Source organism: Rana temporaria, chromosome 3 (genome assembly GCF_905171775.1).
Source record: "Rana temporaria chromosome 3, aRanTem1.1, whole genome shotgun sequence".
Lineage (NCBI taxonomy): Eukaryota > Metazoa > Chordata > Amphibia > Anura > Ranidae > Rana > Rana temporaria.
Genome location: NC_053491.1, coordinates 175,249,986 through 175,271,362, shown reverse-complemented (window position 1 = coordinate 175,271,362; position 21,377 = coordinate 175,249,986). Strand labels below are relative to the sequence as shown.

Here is a 21,377-nt window from a genome sequence, read left to right as displayed (position 1 = left end):
AGGGGTCTTACAGAGGTTTCCAGTATGCTAATACCCTCTTCTGAGTGAACTACTAAAAGGTCTAAAGCAGGGGTCTCAAACTGGCGGCCCTCCAGCTGTTGTGAAACTACAAGTCCCATCATGCCTCTGCCTGTGAGAGTCATGCTTGTAACTATTAGCCTTGCAATGCCTCATGGGATTAGTAGATTCGCAACAGCTGAAGGGCCGCCAGTTTGAGATCCCTGGTCTAAAGGATCCCTTACCTGTTCATTTGTAGCTAAAAAAGGACAAACAGCCTCTGCACCATAATTTTACATTTAAATGGATCTATGTTCGAATAAAACCCCATTATCCTCCCTTTTCTGTGCTTCACATTAGGCTCTTCTTTGTTCTTCAGTTTATAACAGGTAAATAAATAGGTAAGGGGTCCAAAGATTTCTTTACCAGTTTACAATTGAGGGTATTACAACCAAGCAGGTTGCATGTACTTACCCCCTAGTAGAACCAAAGGCCCAGTATTGGTTAGGATTCTTTCACACCTGAGCCCAGCACAGTGACTGCTGCTGCAGCATGTTTTTTTTTTGTTTGTTTTTTTAAGCCTTTTTGTGCTTTTTTTGTGGAGTGTTTTTGGAGCAGCATTATTCATTTGAATGGGCCTCCCTCTGCTCCAAAAACACTCCAAAGAAGCGAATGTACCAAGTCTTGGTACAGAGCCAGGTGCATTTGGTGTAAACGGAGATTTAGTATCTGGCAGCAGCATTTTGAAAAGAGTACTCTTGATTTTAAGACCTATCTCAAATGCCCCCCAAGTGCTGAATGGTATATAGGCTGGCATTTGCATGACATGGAGCCACGTGCTTCCAGTTATCCAGCAATGGGGATATCTGACAACTTGTCTAGTGTACTGTGCTGTTATTCCTTGTGTGTGTTTATCAGAGGTAAGCTTTGTCTCTCAAACTCTCACTGTGAATACATTTTTAAAGTACTGTCTTAAGCCTTTCATGACTAAGCCTATTTCTGACATTTGGTGTTTACAAGTTAAAATCTGCATTTTTTTGCTAGAAATTTACTTAGAACCTCCAAACATTATATTTTTTTTTTAACAGAGAATCTAGAGAATAAAATGGTTGATGATTGTTGCAATATTTTATGTCACATGGTATTTGCGGCGCAGTGTTTTAAACACAATTTTTTGGGAAAAGGGACACTTTCATGAATTAAAAAAAAAAAAGAAACACTAAAGTTAGCCCAATTTTTTTGTATAATGTGAAATATGATGTTACGCTGAGTAAATAGATACCAAACATGTCACGCTTTATAATTGCAAGCATTCGTGGAATGGCGACAAACTACGGTACCTAAAAATCTTCATAGGTGAAGCTTTAATTTTTTTTTTACGGTTAGCAGGTTAGAGTTACAGAGGAGGTCTAGTGCTAGAATTATTGCTTTTGCTCTGACGATTGTAGTGATACCTCAAATGTGTCATTTGAACACCGTTTACATATGCGGGCGCGACTGTATGCGTTTTCTTTGCTGCGTGAGCTCGCGGGGACGGAGGTGCTTTAAAAAAAAAACGTTTTTTTCTTATTTTTTTTTTTTATATATATATAGTATTAAATTGTGTTTAAAAAAAATAAATAAAATATTTGATCACTTTTATTGCTGTCACAAGGAATGTAAACATCCCTTGTGACAGAAATAGGTGGTGACAGGTACTCTTTATTGAGGGATCGGGGGTCTAAAAGGCTTCTAATCCCTCCTTTGCACTTCAAAGTATTCAGATAGCCGAAAACAGCAATTCTGAATGCTGTATATATTTTTTAAATCCGGCACAATTGGCAGCCAAATAAACCGGAAGTGTCGTTGTGACGCCGCTTCCGTGTTTACATTCAGGAGACTGAAACAAAGCCAAATATCGTTGCCCGGTCTGGGCAGTCTGCCTAGAACAAGCCACATAAACATTCCTATTTTTCCTCCAGCCAACAGGATAAAGCTCTGGCTACACCTCACGTTCTTACAGCTAGCAAGCAAAGTCTGACTTCTGAAGTCTGATCTCAAAGTTTAAAAATGGCCTGGCTTGTGGGTCCCCCGAAAGCCATATGTGCATACGCTCGCCGGAAAGGGGTTAAATGTAACACTGTATTTGCAATCGACAAAATTTGGTTATAAGCACAATCATAAAAAATAAAAAAAAGGAATAAGAAATGTAATAAAAGGTTATATGTAAAATAAAGTTATATTATACTATTCTTACTAAGGCATCAGTCAGGAGAGAATCTGAATTAGGTATTCCTCATATGAAGGATATGAAGGATTCACCTTACTTTTATGTTGCGACTCTACTCACTAAAACTCTGCAAAACCTTTCTGACTGCCAACCTCTGAGAACAGTGTGCCATCTTCAAAGTGTCTCAGAGAAGAGACTTTATATTCTCTGAAGGAGAAGTTCCTTCCTCTGTGATTCTGCTAAATTCAGTACAAGAGCAATATCTGTCCGCAATACAACATCACATATCAGATCTCTGGCCTTTTATAAATACCTTGCATAAATGTTATAAATCTGCGCTTTTAAGCAAAATTAGGAATTTTATTAACCAAACCAAAATACCTAAAAACCTGGTACATGTCTATTAAAAGCAGCACACAAACAATGTTAAATAATGTGTTTTATGTTTAATTTCCCTTTTTTGGTGTTAAGTTCACCATTCACAATTAGAAGTTTCTTACATTAAAAGAGAAGTTTAGAATTGTAAAATAATAAACACACATACTCACCTAGATGGCTGTAGCATGGATCCAATACACTGAGATCTAAGACCACTGATCGCTTAGTTCTCAGACCTGCTCTGAGCACAGTTCCTCCAACGCTCACTGGAGCACAGGACTGTGGAGGGGGTGGAAGCTGCTGGCTCAGGCTCTCAGCTGTGCTCTAAGAGACTAAGCCAGCTGCTTGTCAGGTATCTGGCTGCATCCCAACATTATTGTCGGATCCCTGCAGAGCCTGGACTGGCTCTGCAAAGTCCGCCAACAGCAGACTTTAGCCTGCTGTTGGCTGAATCTGAGTCACAGAAGTGCAGACCCCCTGTGACCTACAGAATATGTATGGCCAAAAGAGCTTTGGCCATACTGCTCCTTAAGTTGGAGGCAGGTAGGGATGAGCTTAGTGTTTGATCCAATCATTCTATTCGGACGGTGAGGCATTTTGTGTGTGTGTGTGTCTTTTTTTACTGTATGATTTTATCTGAATGAGTAGTACTATGTACCCCTTACTCATTCACATGGGGGGGGGGGGGCTCTTATGTGGATGCCCCCTTATTGTTAAAGTGAGCTTCCAGTTTCCAATAAGCCCCTCACTGGGCCAGGTTTGTGGGGAAGAAGTCCTTATCCTATCAAAATCATTGATGTTTAGGGCATGTGACCTGGTATGATTTAGCAAGGGACATCAAGACCACCCCCCCCCTTTCCTGGCCAGGTAACACAAAGCCTTGCCAACAGCTGGCATCGGTGGCCGTATGACGTCACCGGTTAGTAGCCTTGCTCAAATTTTGGGCGGGGCTACAAACCTGTGATGTCGTACACCTGTCTATACCGGCTGTCGGTGAGGCTTTGTACTACCTGACTGCATATGTTTGATTCAAATATTATTATTTTTTAACAATAAAAGTACATTAGCAGTATTCGTGCTATATGTGTCCCATGTTCCTTTTACTTCCTTGATGACTATTTGAGTCTGTTTGGATTCTGGGTTGAGGCTACTATATTGGTGAACATTACATGCCAGGGACCCAATAAACAGTATTGGTTTAGCTTAGAGACACCTGAAGGGGTCAGTTGTTCTGTATGCATATTTGATCTCTGTAATTGGCGATCATACCTATCCCGTAAGAGGCTTATATTGCAGTGGAGGACACATGAGCATGGTAGACTTTCCAACCTTTTTACATGGCTTTACATTCTGTCGAGTGGAGCCATATCCTGAGAAGAATTCAAACCCTCTTTTTATACTACATATGTAATCTATTTACGGCATATGGACTAAATACTTTCATTGAATGATTTGTTTCACTGTTTGATTATATATTCTGTACACTTATAGTACTGTTTAACCTTTCTTCATAATAAGAAGTGCACTATCATTTGTGTATAATGATAGTGCATCATTTCCATGGTGATTGCTTTAAGGTGCCTGTGCTACTGGTGTCCATATAAATGCTGGGGGATCTTTCCTGACATTCAGTGGAACTAAGTAGTGGCTTGGGGAAACTATGAAATATCTATAACATTACAGAACAGGCCTTATTGATAGTGACTAAGTACTACTGGTTTCACAATGTGATGCACATTTTCTAGTTTGCCATAATAAATAAATGGCTCATAAGCTTTCAGGACCAAATGTGAAATGGATATTGACTGTTTTAATTAGTGCTTGGAAATGAAGCATTGCCATTGACTAACTGGTTAAATTAATAATGAGAACTGGAACATAAATGAGCAATCTTTTCTTGTGTGCTAAATTCTCTAACATTTCTGTTTTTGTATTGTGTTTTCTGTAATATAACCCCCCTTCTCAGCAATGATTGGGGCATATCCTATCACTTACTATTATAGTAGGTGATCAGTGTGCTACATAGTGCCAAGTACTGTAAAGTCACAGTGATTATAGTGATGCCGTTCTGTAAAATCCTACTTAAGTGGCAGTTTCCACACTGGAAGAAAAGCTTAATAGTAAGGAGGGCAGCATATGTATAAGAAGATGAGGTTTGCAAGTTCTTAAAGAAAATTTGCAATACCTTTTGCTGCTGAGTATACTTATCTTTTTAGGTTTCACTGCCTGAGCAGAGCTTCCGCAGCTTGTACTACATTCACACCATATACAGAGCAGAAAGCCAAAGGTAATAAACAATATATTGGTACTCTTTAAGTAGTATGTGCTGAGCTGCAGATAGGATTTTCCATTAAGATCTATGGGCCAGATCCTCAAAAGAGATACGCAGGCGGATCTGCTGTTCCGCCTGCGTATCCCTGTTTCTATCTTTGGAACTGATCCACAGAATCAGTTTCCAAGAGATAGACAGAAGATGCGACATGTGTAAGGGAAATGCCGCTTCGGGTATGCAAATTAGCACTTACGGAGATCCACGAAGCTTTTCAGCTTTGTTTTTTCTCCGTAAGTTTTAGTTTGCAATTGTAACATTAGGGCTGCTTTTACAAAGTGTAAAGTTAGTACACCATGTAAAAGCAGACCCTTCTTTCCAGCGGCGCTGTCTTTTTTTTTTTTTTTTCCGCCGCAACTCGTTTTTTTTCCCCGACGCAACTTTTTTGACCCGGCGCGATTCACGAAGCTCGGCGTAACGTAATTTCGCGCTATGCACGTCGGGAAAATGACGTCACGAGCATGCGCAGTACGTCCGGCGCGGGAGCGCGCCTAATTTAAATGGGACTCGCCCCCATTTGAATAGGAACGCCTTGCGCCGGCGGAATTTAAGTTACACACCCGAAAATTTCTAGGTAAGTGCTTTGTGGATCGGGCACTTAGGTAGAAATTTTCCGGCAGTGTAACTTAAATGGGAAAAGATAAGTTACGGTGGCTGGCTGTGGATCTGGCCCTATGACATTTCTCTGTTATCACCGGTTGCATGCAACAGGCTTTCTGCTCTGGATTTAATCTAAATAGCACAGGATACAGGATACAGGATGTGGATGTTCAGGGTAGCCTAATAGCTTAAATTATGTACCAATGACAAGGAAAAAATACAAATAAAATGTATGTATCAATGTATGGGATGCTATACGGTATTTTGCTACTAAGGGCAAGGAGTGGGCACTTATTGGATTACAGTTGAAAGTATACTTATCCTTTATGAAAACCTGTAATTAGTTTAACATTCAAAACAATTATAAATATTCAATGGATGTTTGTACAAGTACAATTTTTTTTTATTAAGGAAAGGAAAAAAATCAGAGTACAAAATACAGCCAAGGTACCCAAGTACCATACAGTAGCACATAATCAAAACATGTCAATACATACTCTGAATATAAAGCAATTTTTATATCTTATATCAAAAGAAAGCAAAGGAAAACATCACTATATATGATTTACCCGCCACTAGCTAATTAAAAAAAAGGGGAAAAAGAGAAAAAAAAATAGGGGGGGGGGGGGGCCGCAGACACTGTAGTGAACGGACCTTCTACGGTCTCTACATACCAAAAAGGAGTGAGAAGGAAATGGTCAAAGCCAAAGCAGTAAGCAGCCATTTGACCTCACTGGGTAGCATAAGAATCATTTCCCAGTGTGCCATTTTTTTCTTATTCATCACAGCAGGAAGGAGAGTGCAGGCCATCATTGATTACCTGTATATTTTAGACCTTGGTCATGCACCATGAATTAGTCACTTCTATCTGCCACTAAGTGGTGGTAGAAGAAAGGAATGATGTTACTAGCCTGGAGGGAGTGGTTTCAGCCTAAAAAAAGCGAACACTTGACTTTCTAAGGAAAGCCAATATTTGAGAAATTTACAAGTCAGACTTCTGTTTTAACATAGAAAGTTGTTTTAGTAATCAAAAAGGAAGAAAATAAGGCAGCTCACATGATAATGAAACATATGCTGTTGGTCTTGCTGGCATGATATACTGAATATATATGATATATGACACAGATAAGAAAGAAACAATTGAATTATCATTTTGAAGGTTATTACCTGGGAAGTGTGGAGGAGGGTCACAAATCAGCATCACTCCTGTGCCTTCCTTCACTTTTACTTCTGGTCGCTCCTCAGGAGGGAAAGGGTCAAGATCTATATTCAAATAAATTACATAATAATTAATGATGACATTTTATCCACTCACACAATGCAATATATCATTTCATAACTGGTACATTTTAATGCTTTCCTATAAGTAGTCTGTGTTCCCACTGGGAACACTTCTTCTCACATTATTGGGAAACAGGCAGCAATAAAAACCCTTTTTTCCATTAACCGGTGAAAAGCTTTCGTTAAAACATACAACTTTTAATGTGTTCCCACTGGGAAGATTCACACTCAGTTATTTTTACTAGGACAAGACACAAGTAGTAATTACTCCAACATGCACACAGTCAGCAATAAAATGGACAGCTGTTCTATTCAAATATAAAAAAATATATATATATATATATATATATATATATATATTTGGATTCCATCAATTTCCACTTCTCCACAAGATTTCTTCACGTAGCAACCAAACTTGACTGTATTTACAGATCTATGATAAAAAAAATTGATTCTGATAAGCTTCTTGATTTTTATTCCTTTATGCTTTGTAGGGAAGCTTAAGCACACCTAACAAGACACTGTGGATGTCAGTGGAAGAGAGGAAATTTGGAAGGAAAAACAAATCTCGTTGTTAGGTCATCGAGCTAAGCAATACATCATGCATTGACACTGATATGAGTGAATGAATGTCAATTATCTTATGCCCGCCTCCCCCTCCCTCCTGTTCTATTTTTGGCACTTTATGCAGGGGGGGAGCGGGTACCTGGTTTTGACTGGACCCACTTCTGGTCGCATTGCCGTGCCCCCACCGCCAATCTTTTGGGACACGTCACAGGTCCCAGAAGGCTGTAGGGCCATTCACAAAGTGCAGCAAGACTCGTGCATGTGCAGAGGGCTGTGAAGGAATCACAGCTGTCTGCTCGCAGTGAACATGCCAGCACCTGGGACCAGAAAACTAGCAAATAACCAGTTCAGGTGAGGACAGTGCTGAACTCCTGGACAGGCAAGTATCTTTTCATTAAAAGTGAGCAGCTACAATATTTGTAGCTGCTCTCTTTTAATTTTCTTCAAACATGACGAAGAATCTTCTCTGCATCTGGACAGAAAATCTAAGGGCTTGTGTTATTATATATCAATTCTAAAGCTGTAGTACCTGCAGTGGTGACCACTGGGAGCAGAGGACCATATGAAGAGATTGCAGCAAAAGCAAAGGTATGAGTAAGGCCTCGTAAACACGATAGGTTAAACAGAGGACAACGGTCTGATGGCCCGTTTTCAGTCGGTCAAAACCGATCGTGTGTGGGCCCCATAGGTTATTTAACCATTGGTTAAAAAAACAACAACTTGCTTTAAATTTAACCGATGGATTCCTAACCGATAGGTCAAAACCGATCGTTAGTAGGCACAACCCTCGGTTAAAAATCTACGCATGCTCAGAATCAAGTCGACGCATGCTTGGAAGCATTGAACTTCATTTTTTTCAGCACGTCGTTGTGTTTTACGTCACCGCATTCTGACGCGTACGGGTTTTTTAACCGATGGTGTGTAGGCGCGACGGACCATCAGTCAGCTTCATCGGTTAACCGATGAAAACGGTCCATCAGACCGTTCTCTAGGAGAATTATACTCTTTCATATTGGAAAAGGTCATGTCCTTGGTCCTGAGTTTTTATTGTGAGCACAGAGTGTGGAATTGCACATTCATTGTGGCGGAGAAGGATAATTTCCAAGAGGACACATTTAGATTGTTTTGATTGATGCAAGTTGGACTTCTACTAATTTTTACAAGTTGGATACACATTTGGAGCTTTGGCACTGTTAACCAAAAGGTTCATTCTTTGTTTCTTTATGCACTATGGATTTGTGTATTTTTTCTCTACAAAAATTTTTGTAAAAAGGAACTTTTTGAGTCTTATGCAATGTGATTATTTTTATCATGGTTTGTTGGGCATTGTATGTCACTAGCTGCACTAGTTTGATATGTTTAAAAATGTCACCGTATTTTGTATATGGTAACTCTTGTAAGCTACACTGAAATATTAATTATATAATTGTGGGTTTCTGTAGAATAAAAATCCTTTAAAGTCAAGGTCAAGTGGTCATGTACAGCTGACCTTTACCTGCATCTTAGTAGCTCTAAATGTGCAACATAGTAAAAATTCATTCCTGTATTTTTTGCTTGTTGCAAAGCTAAAATTATAGAAAAATGCTAAACACTATGAAATCAAGAAAAGTCTGATGTAGCTTTCTATGTATACTTTCATTAAAGCAATAATAACAGCTTTAATAAAGAATGACTTCATAACTATAAACCATTATAAATGATTTATTAAGCCTTAACTATGCTTTTTGTGGACACACCATGGAGAACATGTATATGAATAAACATGAATATGGTTGAAAATAAAATAATGTCTAAATTATAATAAATTCATGAAGAAATGTCATTAAATGAATACAAGGAAATGTATGCTAATGACTCAAATTAATACACAGTCAGTAAAATAACTCAAATGGGTAACAGCTCAATATGAAGGCTTTAGGCAGTAAGTGTAAATTAAAGTGATGTACAGCATATAAAAGCAAAGAAAACTCAGCACTGTTTGCTAATAAATGCAAATATACCTTATATAGGTTATATTTACAGGGTTGTTTGATGCTTAGGTCAACAATATCATAGTCTAATGACTCAGCAAGGGAAGTTAGGTCCCACACACAAGAATCAAATCAAGCTGCTTGGCCTACATTCATGATGGCCATCCTGGGTGATCATTGACCCCTGGGACAAACAAAGTGCACTCAGTCAAATGGACCAATAAACACTTGTTTATAAAAGTAATGGCTTTGCATTAGGTAAATCTATGTTAACATTAGAATTGATTGAGGAGTCTGTATGAGTTCATGCTGTAGTCCTCCTTCATATTTTTCCTAGAAAAGGGTCTAATAGTGGTACTATTGCATTTATCCATCATGTCTGTTTGTACGAGACCATAGACTCAAGGTAAATAATTTCAGTTTTCAAAACAGATTTTTGTAGTATAATTGCTTGTGGCTTGCACATCTAGCCACAGACACTAAATGGTAGTCAGACAGACAAATGGGTACAATTTCACTGAAAAACAATCCTTTTTTATATTCCATTAAAGAGAATGTACAATGTTTTTAGTCCATTAACATTTTTGGCATCTTCGGTATTTTTTTATTTTATTTTTTATCTTCCAAGCTAGCTCTTCCATGATTTTGCAAAACATTGAGTGATCTCTAGAACCGCCAATAGAGGAAGTTTTCACTGATTAGGTGCAATCACTCTCTATTGCCAACCGCTGCAAGCACTTATCAATGGACTAACTTTGTGGGATGGAGCAGTGAAACACAACTACAGTGTACCAATTGAAAACAATAAGCAGAGCTTTTGTATGTGAAGAAAAATATTGTTGCTCCCATGTATATAAAAATAGGACTTACTACGGCCCCATATGTAAGCCTTTTTGCTGTTCATGAAAACATATGCAAGAGAGAATGTTGCTGTCCAATTTAACAAGTAAATCCAGGAAAAATATTTTAGATAGACTAGTAATATACACATGGAGAAAAACAGTGCAGTGCTGAACAAAAAATATTAAATAAATAGACTCTATAAATGAATATACGAACTGATAGAACAATTATGTGGCTAAAACTTAAAAGACTATGCAAAATAAAATTCAGTGAAAACGGTATAACCTTATACCGCAAGTGTCCAACAGATTTGAACTCTGTGCCACAAGTGTCCAATAAGTAATAAATAAATCAACCTGTAAATGTTAAAAAGTCAATGACAGTGAATTAATAACTAATACAGTGCATATGGTGCAAATCCACAAAGTGTAAGTAAATGAATAAAGTCCATAAAGAAAAAAATATATATAGGGGTTATTAGCCCCCTCCAGTTAGGGTGATACTAAAGATGATAATCCAATATAAAAGGTCCGCAGGTGAAGATAGAAGAAAAGGTGATCCTCAGAAGACCCCACACTAGAAAAAATGGAGGCTTACCAGAAAGCCTGTGACCCTTCCTTTTCAGGAGTGGTCTAAACAGGCGTGATGGGAAACAGTTATCCCTTGGGGTGGTAGAAGCGGATCAGCATCCCTCTCGGATCAGCTGGTGGGATCCCCAGCTCCACGGCTCCTCGTGTAGATTAGTGATACTCCCAGATAGGATTCACATAAGTATATGCTCCTCTGCTGCTTCTTCCAGCAACGTCTTCTCTCTACTTCCTCGAGGAATTTTTTTTCTTTATGGACTTTATTTATTTACTTACACTTTGTTGATTTGCACCATATGCACTGTATTAGTTATTAATTCACTGTGATTGACTTTTTAACATTTACAGGTTGATTTATTTATTACTTATTGGACACTTGTGGCACAGAGTTCAAATCTGTTGGACACTTGCGGTATAAGGTTATACCGTTTTCACTGAATTTTATTTTGCATACTCTTGTAAGTTTTAGCCACATAATTGTTCTATCAGTTCGTATATTCATTTATAGAGTCTATTTATTTAATATTTTTTGTTCAGCGCTGCACTGTTTTTTTACTTTTTATATCCAAGTATTAGTGTTCAGCTGCAGGGCGTCCTTCCCAGGACTCACCCTTAATTGTTTTATTGGTTTCATTGGCTTATCTCACTAAGCGCAGATTCCCCTACCCCATTTTTCCCTCCTTACACATAGTAATATACACAAGAGTTTTTGCTCATACTTTTCTTACAAACATAATTGCACTGAAATACTGGGCAAAGTATTTAGTTGCAGAAGACGTGGTAAATAAAAAGGACAGTGTGCAACCATGCAGTGAAATGTTCCTCAGAGTATTGGGATACACTTTTGAATGAAAAAATGTTGCTAGCCACACTTGCATTCCAGCTGGGAGCATATGAAAAAATAAAGACACACAAGCTAAACATAAACTAAGCAAAAACGTAATATATTGGATAAACCTGTATATATGGTCACATTTTCTATTCAGAGATTATAGTGCTTGCTTATGGTGGGCAGTGTATGTTACTAAATCAGAAAGGTGGCATTGTCATGGCAACTAGCTTCTGGGAGCAATGCCAATCCCTTCAAACTGGTACTTATTTTGTCGTCTTCCTTAAATCTTACACAGGATAGGAAAATACGTGTAATAAGCACACTGCCATGCATACTATACGGCTGTACACTACTTCTTGTAGTCACCCACACAATGCATTAACAATTCAATATACTGTATATAAACACAAAGACGTGATGCTTAAAAACTGTGCACTATTAAAACACCATAACAAACATTTTCTAGGAAACCAACCCCCCCCCCCCCAAAAAAAAATATAATAATGTATGATTATTAATATTATTGTTCTTATTATCATTATATAGAAGGGTAGCAGATAGATAGATAATGTTTAACAATTCAACCCATAAGCTCTGTACCAGATTTGCATCTGAATGTGTTGCTTCAATTTATGGTTCAGACTGAAATTTCACTACTTTAAAAAAAAATTAAAAATACAAAATACTGTGCCAACCCTTTTCTACCACCAAACATTATTGCTTAACTTGCTTAACTTAATTTATACATGCCCTCTACTAACTGGCACAAAAGTTGGCTTGCTATGGAATTAATAGCCCATATAATTAAATCACAATCCTGGCAGAGCTCAGGACAGTGAATGTCGTGACACGCATTTTTTAATCAAAAAGTTAAAACAAAGAGAGTGAATACAATCAGGCAAAGTATTACATAAATCTATGTTAATGTTTGCAAAGGTCAAATTGTGATGTTTCCAAACTGTTTTGCTCGTCTCTACAAAAAAAAAAAAAAGACAGGAAAGCGTGAAAAATGGGCAGACAATCAAGTTAAGGGAGAGATGTAGTAACTGGTGTCCAGTTTGTCAAAAATGACTAGTACATTTACTATGATACATATATTTTAGGAGATGCAGTAACATGGATATGCAAAGACTAACAATCTGGTAATAAACAAAGTGTTATTTGCGGTTTACTTAGTATCCCCCATTGTTTTCAGAGGCTTAAATGAATTCTTACATCCAAAGTTGAGGCTGGCTTCATGGCTTCTGATTGTTCCATATTCATTGGTCACTATGCAGACATATTTTCCAGTATCTCTTGATTTATCTGGATTGTTGATTACTAGATTACCTCCAATCATACTGTAGCGTGGATTTAGAAGATCAATGTCCCAGTTGTTTAGTCTCCACCTGAAAGATAAATATTTTCATCTTAGACAATATAGTCCATACTAACTTAGGGTGATGAACACTTTCAAAAGCAAGGATGATACCTTACTTTGGACAATTAATACACTTAATAAATATTAATATTTTAATTTTAACTGAGTCCATCAAAATATTTTTCTGCATTACTCCGTTAATCTTTTTACCTTAAATTTATGGCACAATGCATTTTACAGTAACATTACAAAAACAATCTTTTATTTGCTCCTCTATAAGTATGGAAACAAAATATCTGGACCACATCTAAAATGTTATGTCATTTGTTTTCTACTTTTTACTACTACAATTTGCTACTACAATTTTACTAAATAACATTGTACATCTTTTATCAATATTATAGGTGCATCTCATAAAATTAGAATGTCATCAAAATGACATTTATTTCAGTAATTCAATGCAAAAAGTGGAACTCATATATTTAATATAGATGTGTTACACACAGAGTAATGCATGTCTTTCCTTTGATTTTGATGATTATGGCTTACAGCTAGTGAAAACCCAAAATTCAGTATTCCAGATTTTTTTTTTATATTGCATAAGACCAATAAAAAATTAAAAAAGATGTTTAATGCAGAATTTTTGGCTTACTGAAAAGTATGTCTATATACAGTATAGTAATGCACTCTCCCTTTGCATGAATTACTGCATCAACACGGCGTGGCATAAAGGGGATCAGACTGTGGCACTGTTGAGGTGTTATGGAAGCCCAGGTTGCTTAGATAGGGGCCTTCAGCTCATCTGCATTGTTGAATCTGGTGTCTTTCATCTTCCTCTTGATAATACACCACAGATTCTCTATTGGGTTTAGGTTAGGCGAGTTTGCTGGCCAATCAAGCACAGTGATACCATGATCATTAAACCAGATATTGGTACTTTTGGCAGTGTGGACAGGTGTCAAGTCTTGCTTGAAAATGAAATCAGGATCTCCATAAAGCTGGTCAGCAGAGGGAAGGTACTTCAAGATTTTCACACTAGATTTAGATCTTTGAAAAATTGTCCAAGGTCCCTGTTTTCTTCATATTGTTCACCAAAAGTGATGACCAGTTTTACTGGCCAATAGGAAGACATAGTGGGCTGAGTAAGATGACGTAAGTTAAATAAACTTTTGGGAAGTACATTTTTGCAGATAAGCTGAAGATATGAATGCACTTTGGGCCCAAGAAAACCCTGGAAGGTAATATACTGTAAATTCCCAGGTTCCTTTTAAGCAATAATATATTTTTTTCTTTGTTATCCCTAGTATCCCAATCATAAATAAACCTGCAATGTGGTCCTGCAAATCTTTTTACTTCATGTATTTGATTAACAAAACTCAATAATGTCATGTACATGAAAACAATAATTACTTATAAGTTGGAGTTGGATTTGCTCTGGCTCTGCAGTTCATTGAAATTTTGCCATCGGGAGATTCTTCTGGATGAATAGTGTCAATTGGTTGCTCTTCAAAAACTGGCCCATATCTTTTTCCATCCTCTAAAATTAAATCCACAGAAACAGTTACTACAAAAATCAATAAATCTAGTCATTACTAATAATATTACAATCAGCATAAATTGATAGACAATACGAGCCAAGCTAATTTTTAATGCAGAATCTGCAATTGTGTCAAAATGTAAGTACAAAGTAAAATGAAGATCAAAAAATAAATAAAAATTAAGCTCAAAGGCCAAAACTGTTTTTAACTGTATATCCATTTTACTGTACTCATAAATAAAACGACAACAAATTTTGCCGCACGTAACACATCAGACTGGCCTTGCAGTCGAATGTCCTATTACACTCAATAAAGAAACAAAGAAAATGCATTGGAGCCAAATTTGGTGGATGCCATAATGTTTTTTTTTAGGAAGAAACACACATAGGTGTAAGAACATATGTGTATATGATCAGAATGTGTGTAAAAAATGCTGTCAATTAAACTTGCTTCCTGAAAAATAAGTATTAATAGTTAATTTTTTTATCAATGAACAAAATGGAAAGTAAAGGTACAGAAGAGAAATCTAAATCACCGTTTGTCAATCGACCACCCTTTGTCTTCAAAACAGCATACACTCTTCAGCTTTTCTAGGTACACTTGCACACAAATTTTGAAGGAACTCAGCGGGTAGGTTGTTCCAACATCTTGGAGAGCTAACCAAAGATCTTCTGTGTATGTAGGCTGCCTAAAACCCTTCTGTCTCTTCATGTAATCCCAGACAGACTCCATGATGTTGAGATCAGGGCTCTGTGGGAACCAAACCATCACTTCCAGGACTTTCTGCCATTCCTCTGCTCCCCAGTTCTTACATTTTCATGCAGAGTTGAGTCACTTAGCCTTGTTTCCAAATCCTATGCATGAAAACGTAGAAACTAGGGTACAGAAAAATGGGAGCAGGTGCTTTGGACTGATGAGTTAAAAATTGAAATATATGGCTGTAGCAAAAGGCTTTTTCACAAAGGACTGGAGAGCGGTACAATAATGAGTGTCTGCAGGCAACAGTGAAGCATGGTGGAGGCTCCTTGCAAGCTTGGGGGTGCGTTTTTGCAAATAAAGTTGGAGATTTGGTCAGGATCAATGGTGGCCTCAATGCTGAGAAATACAGGCAGATACATTTATTCTGCAGCAGGACAACGACCCCAAACATACAGCCATTGTCAATCAAGAACTATCTTCAGTTTAAAGAAGCACAAGGAGTCCTGCAAGTGATGATTTGGATGATTTGGCTCCCAGAAAGAGTTTTGGGATTACAAATATTTAAAGCAGTCTACATCCACAGAAGATCTTCGTTTTTTTCTCCAAGATGTTTGGAACAACCTACCTCCAAGTGTACCTACAAGAATTGGTGCTGTTTTGAAGGTAAAGGGTGGTCACATCAAATATTGATTTGATTTAATTTGAATTTCTCTTGTGTTCATATACTTTCCATTTAGTTAAAGCGGGAGTTCACCCGAAAAAATGTTTTTAACATTAGATTGATGCTCATTTTGTCAAGGGGAATCTGGTAGTTTTTTTAAAATCGAAGCAGTACTTACCGTTTTAGAGAGCGATCTTCTCCGCCGCTTCCGGGTATGGTCTTCGGGACTGGGCGTTCCTATTTGATTGACAGGCTTCCGATGGTCGCATACATCGCGTCACAAGTAGCCGAACGTCGGTGCGGCTCTATACGGCGCCTGCGCACCGACGTTCGGCTACTTTCAGAAAATCGTGACGCGATGTATGCGACCGTCGGAAGCCTGTCAATCAAATAGGAACGCCCAGTCCCGCAGCCCATACCCGGAAGCGGCGGAGAAGATCGCTCTCTAAAACGGTAAGTACTGCTTCGATTTAAAAAAAACTACCCAATTCCCCTTGACAAAATGAGCATCAATCTAATGTTAAAAATTAAGTTTTCGGGTGAACCTCCACTTTCATTGATAAAAAATAAACTACTAACACTTCTATTTCTAAAAGCATTCTTCATTTACAGAATTTTTTACACCTGCCTAAAACATTTGCACAGCACAGAATATATGTATATTTATATGATTATATATAATAACAATCATGAGAAAGAGAGAGAGAAACCAGCGAAACAAAACAGTCCTGAAAATTATAAAAAAATGTGAGCAACTATGTTATTATGCCATGCAGGTGTTACAAAGGTACGGTGCGGGGTGTCTGGGTTATTCTACTGCAAAGAAAGACGCAGATTTAACCTTTTTTTATCATCTTCCCAGCTATCAATTTAAAATGCCGTAGAGATGAAGGACACAAAAAAATGATTTATCCTATGAATTTTTGTTATCGCAAACTTTCTTGTTCTATGCAGCATTAGTTACAGCAGGCAGTGTAGGACGGTTTTCCTCTTACTGAAGTAAAACATCTGTCGCAGCTCACACTGTCATGCACGTACTCCTACTGCCTCTAACTGCTGCTGACCTTTACAAATGATGTCTTCTTTTCACTCCAGGCACAGACATCAATGTGCTATGTGACACATTAAAGAAAATAAATATATGGCCACATGCACACTGCAGTAACAAGCCACACATATCTGTTTCAAGTCACCTATTAAAGTACAGACATTAAAGCATAAACTAAATATTCTACATAAAGTCTCACATATTACATGTGCAGCAAATCCTATTATGTAAATATGGAGAAAAAGATGGTAACCATAAAATGCGCCCTAATGGTTCCCTCCGCTGCGCTAAGGAAAAATAGAGTAAACGTCCGCAGCTGCTGCTTTAAGTAAACGTGAAATGGAGAAAATATATATAAGTGTATTCAAACAATGTGATTTGAACTATAAATATATAAACAGAGCTAAATGTGGTTGACCCACACCTGTGGACTAATTGATGCAAACAGACAACAACAAAAACAGCTGATTGAACCCGTGATTGAAAATGTGTAAATAAAGGGCCAGATTCAGGTAGAAGTGCGGCGGCGAAACGTATCTTAGATACGTTACACCGCCGCAAGTTTTCATCGCAAGTGCCTGATTCAAAGCACTTGCGATGAAAACTACGCCAGCGGCCTCCGGCGTAAGCCCGCGTAATTTAAATGGGCGTGTGCCATTTAAATTAGGCACGCTCCCGCGCCGGACCTACTGCGCATGCTCCGTTTCGTAACTCCCGCCGTGCTTTGCGCGAAGTGACGTCATTTTTTCGAACAGCGACGCGCGTAGCGTAGTTCCGTATTCCCGAACGTGTTACGCAAACGACGTGAAATTTTTAATTTCGACGCGGGAACGACGGCCATACTTTAGACAGCAATACGTTTTCTGACTAAAGTTAAGGCACCCAAAACGACGACTAACTTTGCGACGGGAAACTAGACTAGCGGCGACGTAGCGAACGCGAAAAACCATCGTGGATCGCCGTAACTCCTAATTTGCATACCCGACGCTGGTTTACAACGCGAACTCCCCCCAGCAGCGGCCACGGTACTGAATCCTAAGATCCGACAGTGTAAAACAATTACACCTGTCGGATCTTAGGGATATCTATGCGTAACTGATTCTATGAATCAGTCGCATAGATACTCTGAGAGATACGACGGAGTATCTGAGATACTCCGTCGTATCTCCTTTGTGAATCTGGGCCAAAGTTCATAAGTGATTGAAGAAAAATAAATAAATCAAAAAATAAAAATGAAGTAAATAAAAATCTTCTGTGATCTTCAAAGAAATCTTCCACCACACCTGACGTGTACAGTGATTCCTCCACCAATAAGATTGGCCACTCACCAGAACTATTTGCTTCACACTCTCATGTTACAACAAATAAAGCAAGTTACGAACTCCTCAAGCAAATGGATGAAGCGCCAATTCCAACAAATGATAGGTGAAATCCACATAAATAATGAGAAAAGCGTGTGATAGTGTAATACTGTTAAAACAGTTTAATGACACACCACATAAATCTGCAAAGGTTGCACTTACAAAAGTAAACTCAAAATCAAGCGTGAATCACATCAAAGCAAACTCCACAATATTCCCTTTGGCTGATGAATTATGGTCACGGCGGACCTATGCAAAAACCAGATGCTTCTCACCACCTTCCCTCCGTTATGGCGCTCTCCTGTTAGAAAAAAGTTCCTCTCATTCGCTGGTCACAAGCGCGATGTAACTTGCTGGAAAGTCTCACGTTAGTTTACAAGTTAAGATGCTACGCAGTAAAAAATAAATCAGGGAATATTGTCTCAGCAACTTGACGTCATTTGAGACCCTTGCAAAATGTAATATCATCTCAGCTACATCACACTCGTCTAGACCTTTGCAACCACACAATCTCGTCTCAGCAACCTGACACCCGTTCAGACCCTTGCAGCCATACAAACTCGTCTTAGCAACCTGACACTCATTTGAGACCATTGCAAACGCAATATCGTCTCAGCAACCTGACACCCGTTCAGACCCTTGCAGCCATACAAAGTCGTCTCAGCAGCCCGACACTCATTTGAGACCATTGCAAACGCAATACCGTCTCAGCAACCTGACACCCGTTCAGACCCTTGCAGCCATACAAAGTCGTCTCAGCAGCCGACACTCATTTGAGACCATTGCAAACGCAATACCGTCTCAGCAACCTGACACCCGTTCAGACCCTTGCAGCCATACAAAGTCATCTCAGCAGCCTGACACTCATTTGAGACTATTGCAAAACGCAACATCGTCTCAGCAAACCCTAACTTGTTGAGACCCTTGCAACCACACAATGCCATCTCAAAACAAACCTCATAATAATCGAAACCTTTTGCAACCACGCAATATCATCTGAGCAAACCAGACTGAGACCCTTGCAACCACGCAATGCCGTCTCAAAACAAACCTTCATACTCATCGAGGCCCCTGCAACCACACAATATCGTCCCAGCAACCTGACACTTACTGACACCCTTGCAACCACACAATATTGTCTGCAGTAGTATAAAACACTTTGCGGCACGCACCTACGTGCAAACCCGAATACAAACTAAACTTGCAAACACACCTCGGTGACAAACAATCAGCCACACAACACCCAGTTGGCCATTCATCTTCATTGGCACGTGGACCACTCATCTTTTCTCTGTCTTTTTCCCTGAGGTTAGTTCAGGTTTCCATTCAGCACCAGCAAGTGCACGTTGGTCAGCGAGTGCACGTTGGTCTGCGAGTGCACGTTTATCTGCGATTGCACGTTGATCTGCAAGTGCACGTTGATCTGCAAGTGCACGTTGGTCAGCGAGTGCACGTTGGTCAGCGAGCGCATGTTGGTCAGCGAGCACATGTATATCCTCTTGTTGAGCACCTGTGTATTGTCTTGATTTTCTCACACCAATGCAAGATCCAGTCCTAGTTCTCAAACTAGACCAAGCAGCAGTAGCAGACTTGGCTATGTGGGACAACTTCCCCACCTGATAGAACAGAATTTCAATGTTCAACCCGGCAGTGTCAGCCGAGACACCACAGGTTTTTGCGGCCATTTTGCGGCCGCCACTGGTTCGCCAAACCTTGGCCCCCAGAAATTCTCTTCAATTTCTGCTTCACCCAGTCTTCATCACGCCTTGTGCTGTACCCCATCATGACAGCTACCAAGGTCTGGGGCCACACTTGAACAGGACAGACAGTGTTGTTCACCACGGACAATCAGGCCACAGCCAACATCATCAATTAAGGTAGGTCTAAGTCACTCCCCATCACGTCCTTCCTGCGCAGGCTCGTGCAGCTGTCACTCCGTCACCAGTTTAATATCTTCTGTAGACATATTCCAGGAAAATGCAAAATCGCAGCTGATGTGCTGTCCCGTTCCAACCTTTGTTTTTCCAGCAAGGGCCTTGAGCCGACCCAACAACTATCCCTGTCCCACCCTGCTCACTGCTGACGATGGACTGAAGTCGCATATCGCCAACGCAACCCAGCTTATTAAACACTCCTCGGCATGCAACACACTGAAGGCCTATCGCACTGCTTGGAACACTGACCGCAATTTTCGGCCCCTTTCCCCTGGAGCAGCAATAGGTGACGTTAGACACGTCCTAGCCTTCATATCGTTATGCCACGCGCAGCTGACCCTTTCTCACAATACTATCACGCTATATCTAGATCGCGTCCAGCATTTCCTGTCCCTGCAGGACCCCAGTAAACCGTCAGTATTCTCGAGCCCACGCAGTCAAGTCCCTCCTACATGGCATACAGAAGCACCAACCTGTAGTCAGTGGCAAGTGCCTACCTTTCAAGAGTGCCCTCTTTAGGGACATGTCTGAAATCTTTACTCGTTCCCCCGTTTAGGGCTTTGCCTAGCCTAGTCACACAAACAGCCATCTACCAGGCCTTCTACGGTTCCCTACGACCTAGTGAATTTACAGTCAGCAGGTCCGGCAGTCAGACACTGCTCAGACGCCACCCGACTCGCTTTTGAACCACTACACTCTCACAGTCTGCAAACGCAACAAACCAGCCCTGGGGTTGACATCAACCTGTTTCAGACTAACAACGCCTGACGCCCAGTGACGGTGCTCGACCGACTACTGCTCCATCTACCCAGCCAATCTGATGGTAGCTCGATGCTACCCTTCCTAAGCCAGCTCCCTGAGTGGCAGCCAGTTTGTCAAGCATGTCAGAAAATTATAGGCTGATGGAAGTCTCCTTGTTTTGCCACATACATCCCAAATCCTCAGGAAGAAATGGCACAAGCCTTTACCAAGCTGGCTCAATAAATACAATAAATCAATAAAAGCTATTTCCCTATCTGAGTCTTTTGCCCCCTTTTCTTGGCATACTGACCAGACCACCAAGGCACACTTCAGGTCTATCTATGTTGTAAGTCTTGTCGCGTGTTTATGTGATCCACATCTCTCTCGGTCAGAGGGTAACGACCATAAATATAGATATATATCTATATCTTTATATACAGGT

At 39.5% G+C, this 21,377-nt stretch overlaps 1 protein-coding gene across 5 annotated transcripts in view; it reads right to left on the bottom strand.

The window, feature by feature from the left end:
* The window catches only part of CNTN1 (contactin 1), a 220,097-nt gene that overhangs the window by 72,971 nt on the left and 125,749 nt on the right, over positions 1-21,377 (bottom strand). For all 5 annotated transcript variants that reach the window (XM_040343861.1, XM_040343865.1, XM_040343864.1 and 2 more), the window contains 3 exons: positions 14,364-14,490; positions 12,809-12,981; positions 6,681-6,776 (listed from right to left, as the gene is read on the bottom strand). In XM_040343861.1, coding sequence (XP_040199795.1) covers positions 6,681-6,776; positions 12,809-12,981; positions 14,364-14,490 — 396 coding nt within the window. The remainder of the gene's footprint in view (positions 1-6,680; positions 6,777-12,808; positions 12,982-14,363; positions 14,491-21,377) is intronic.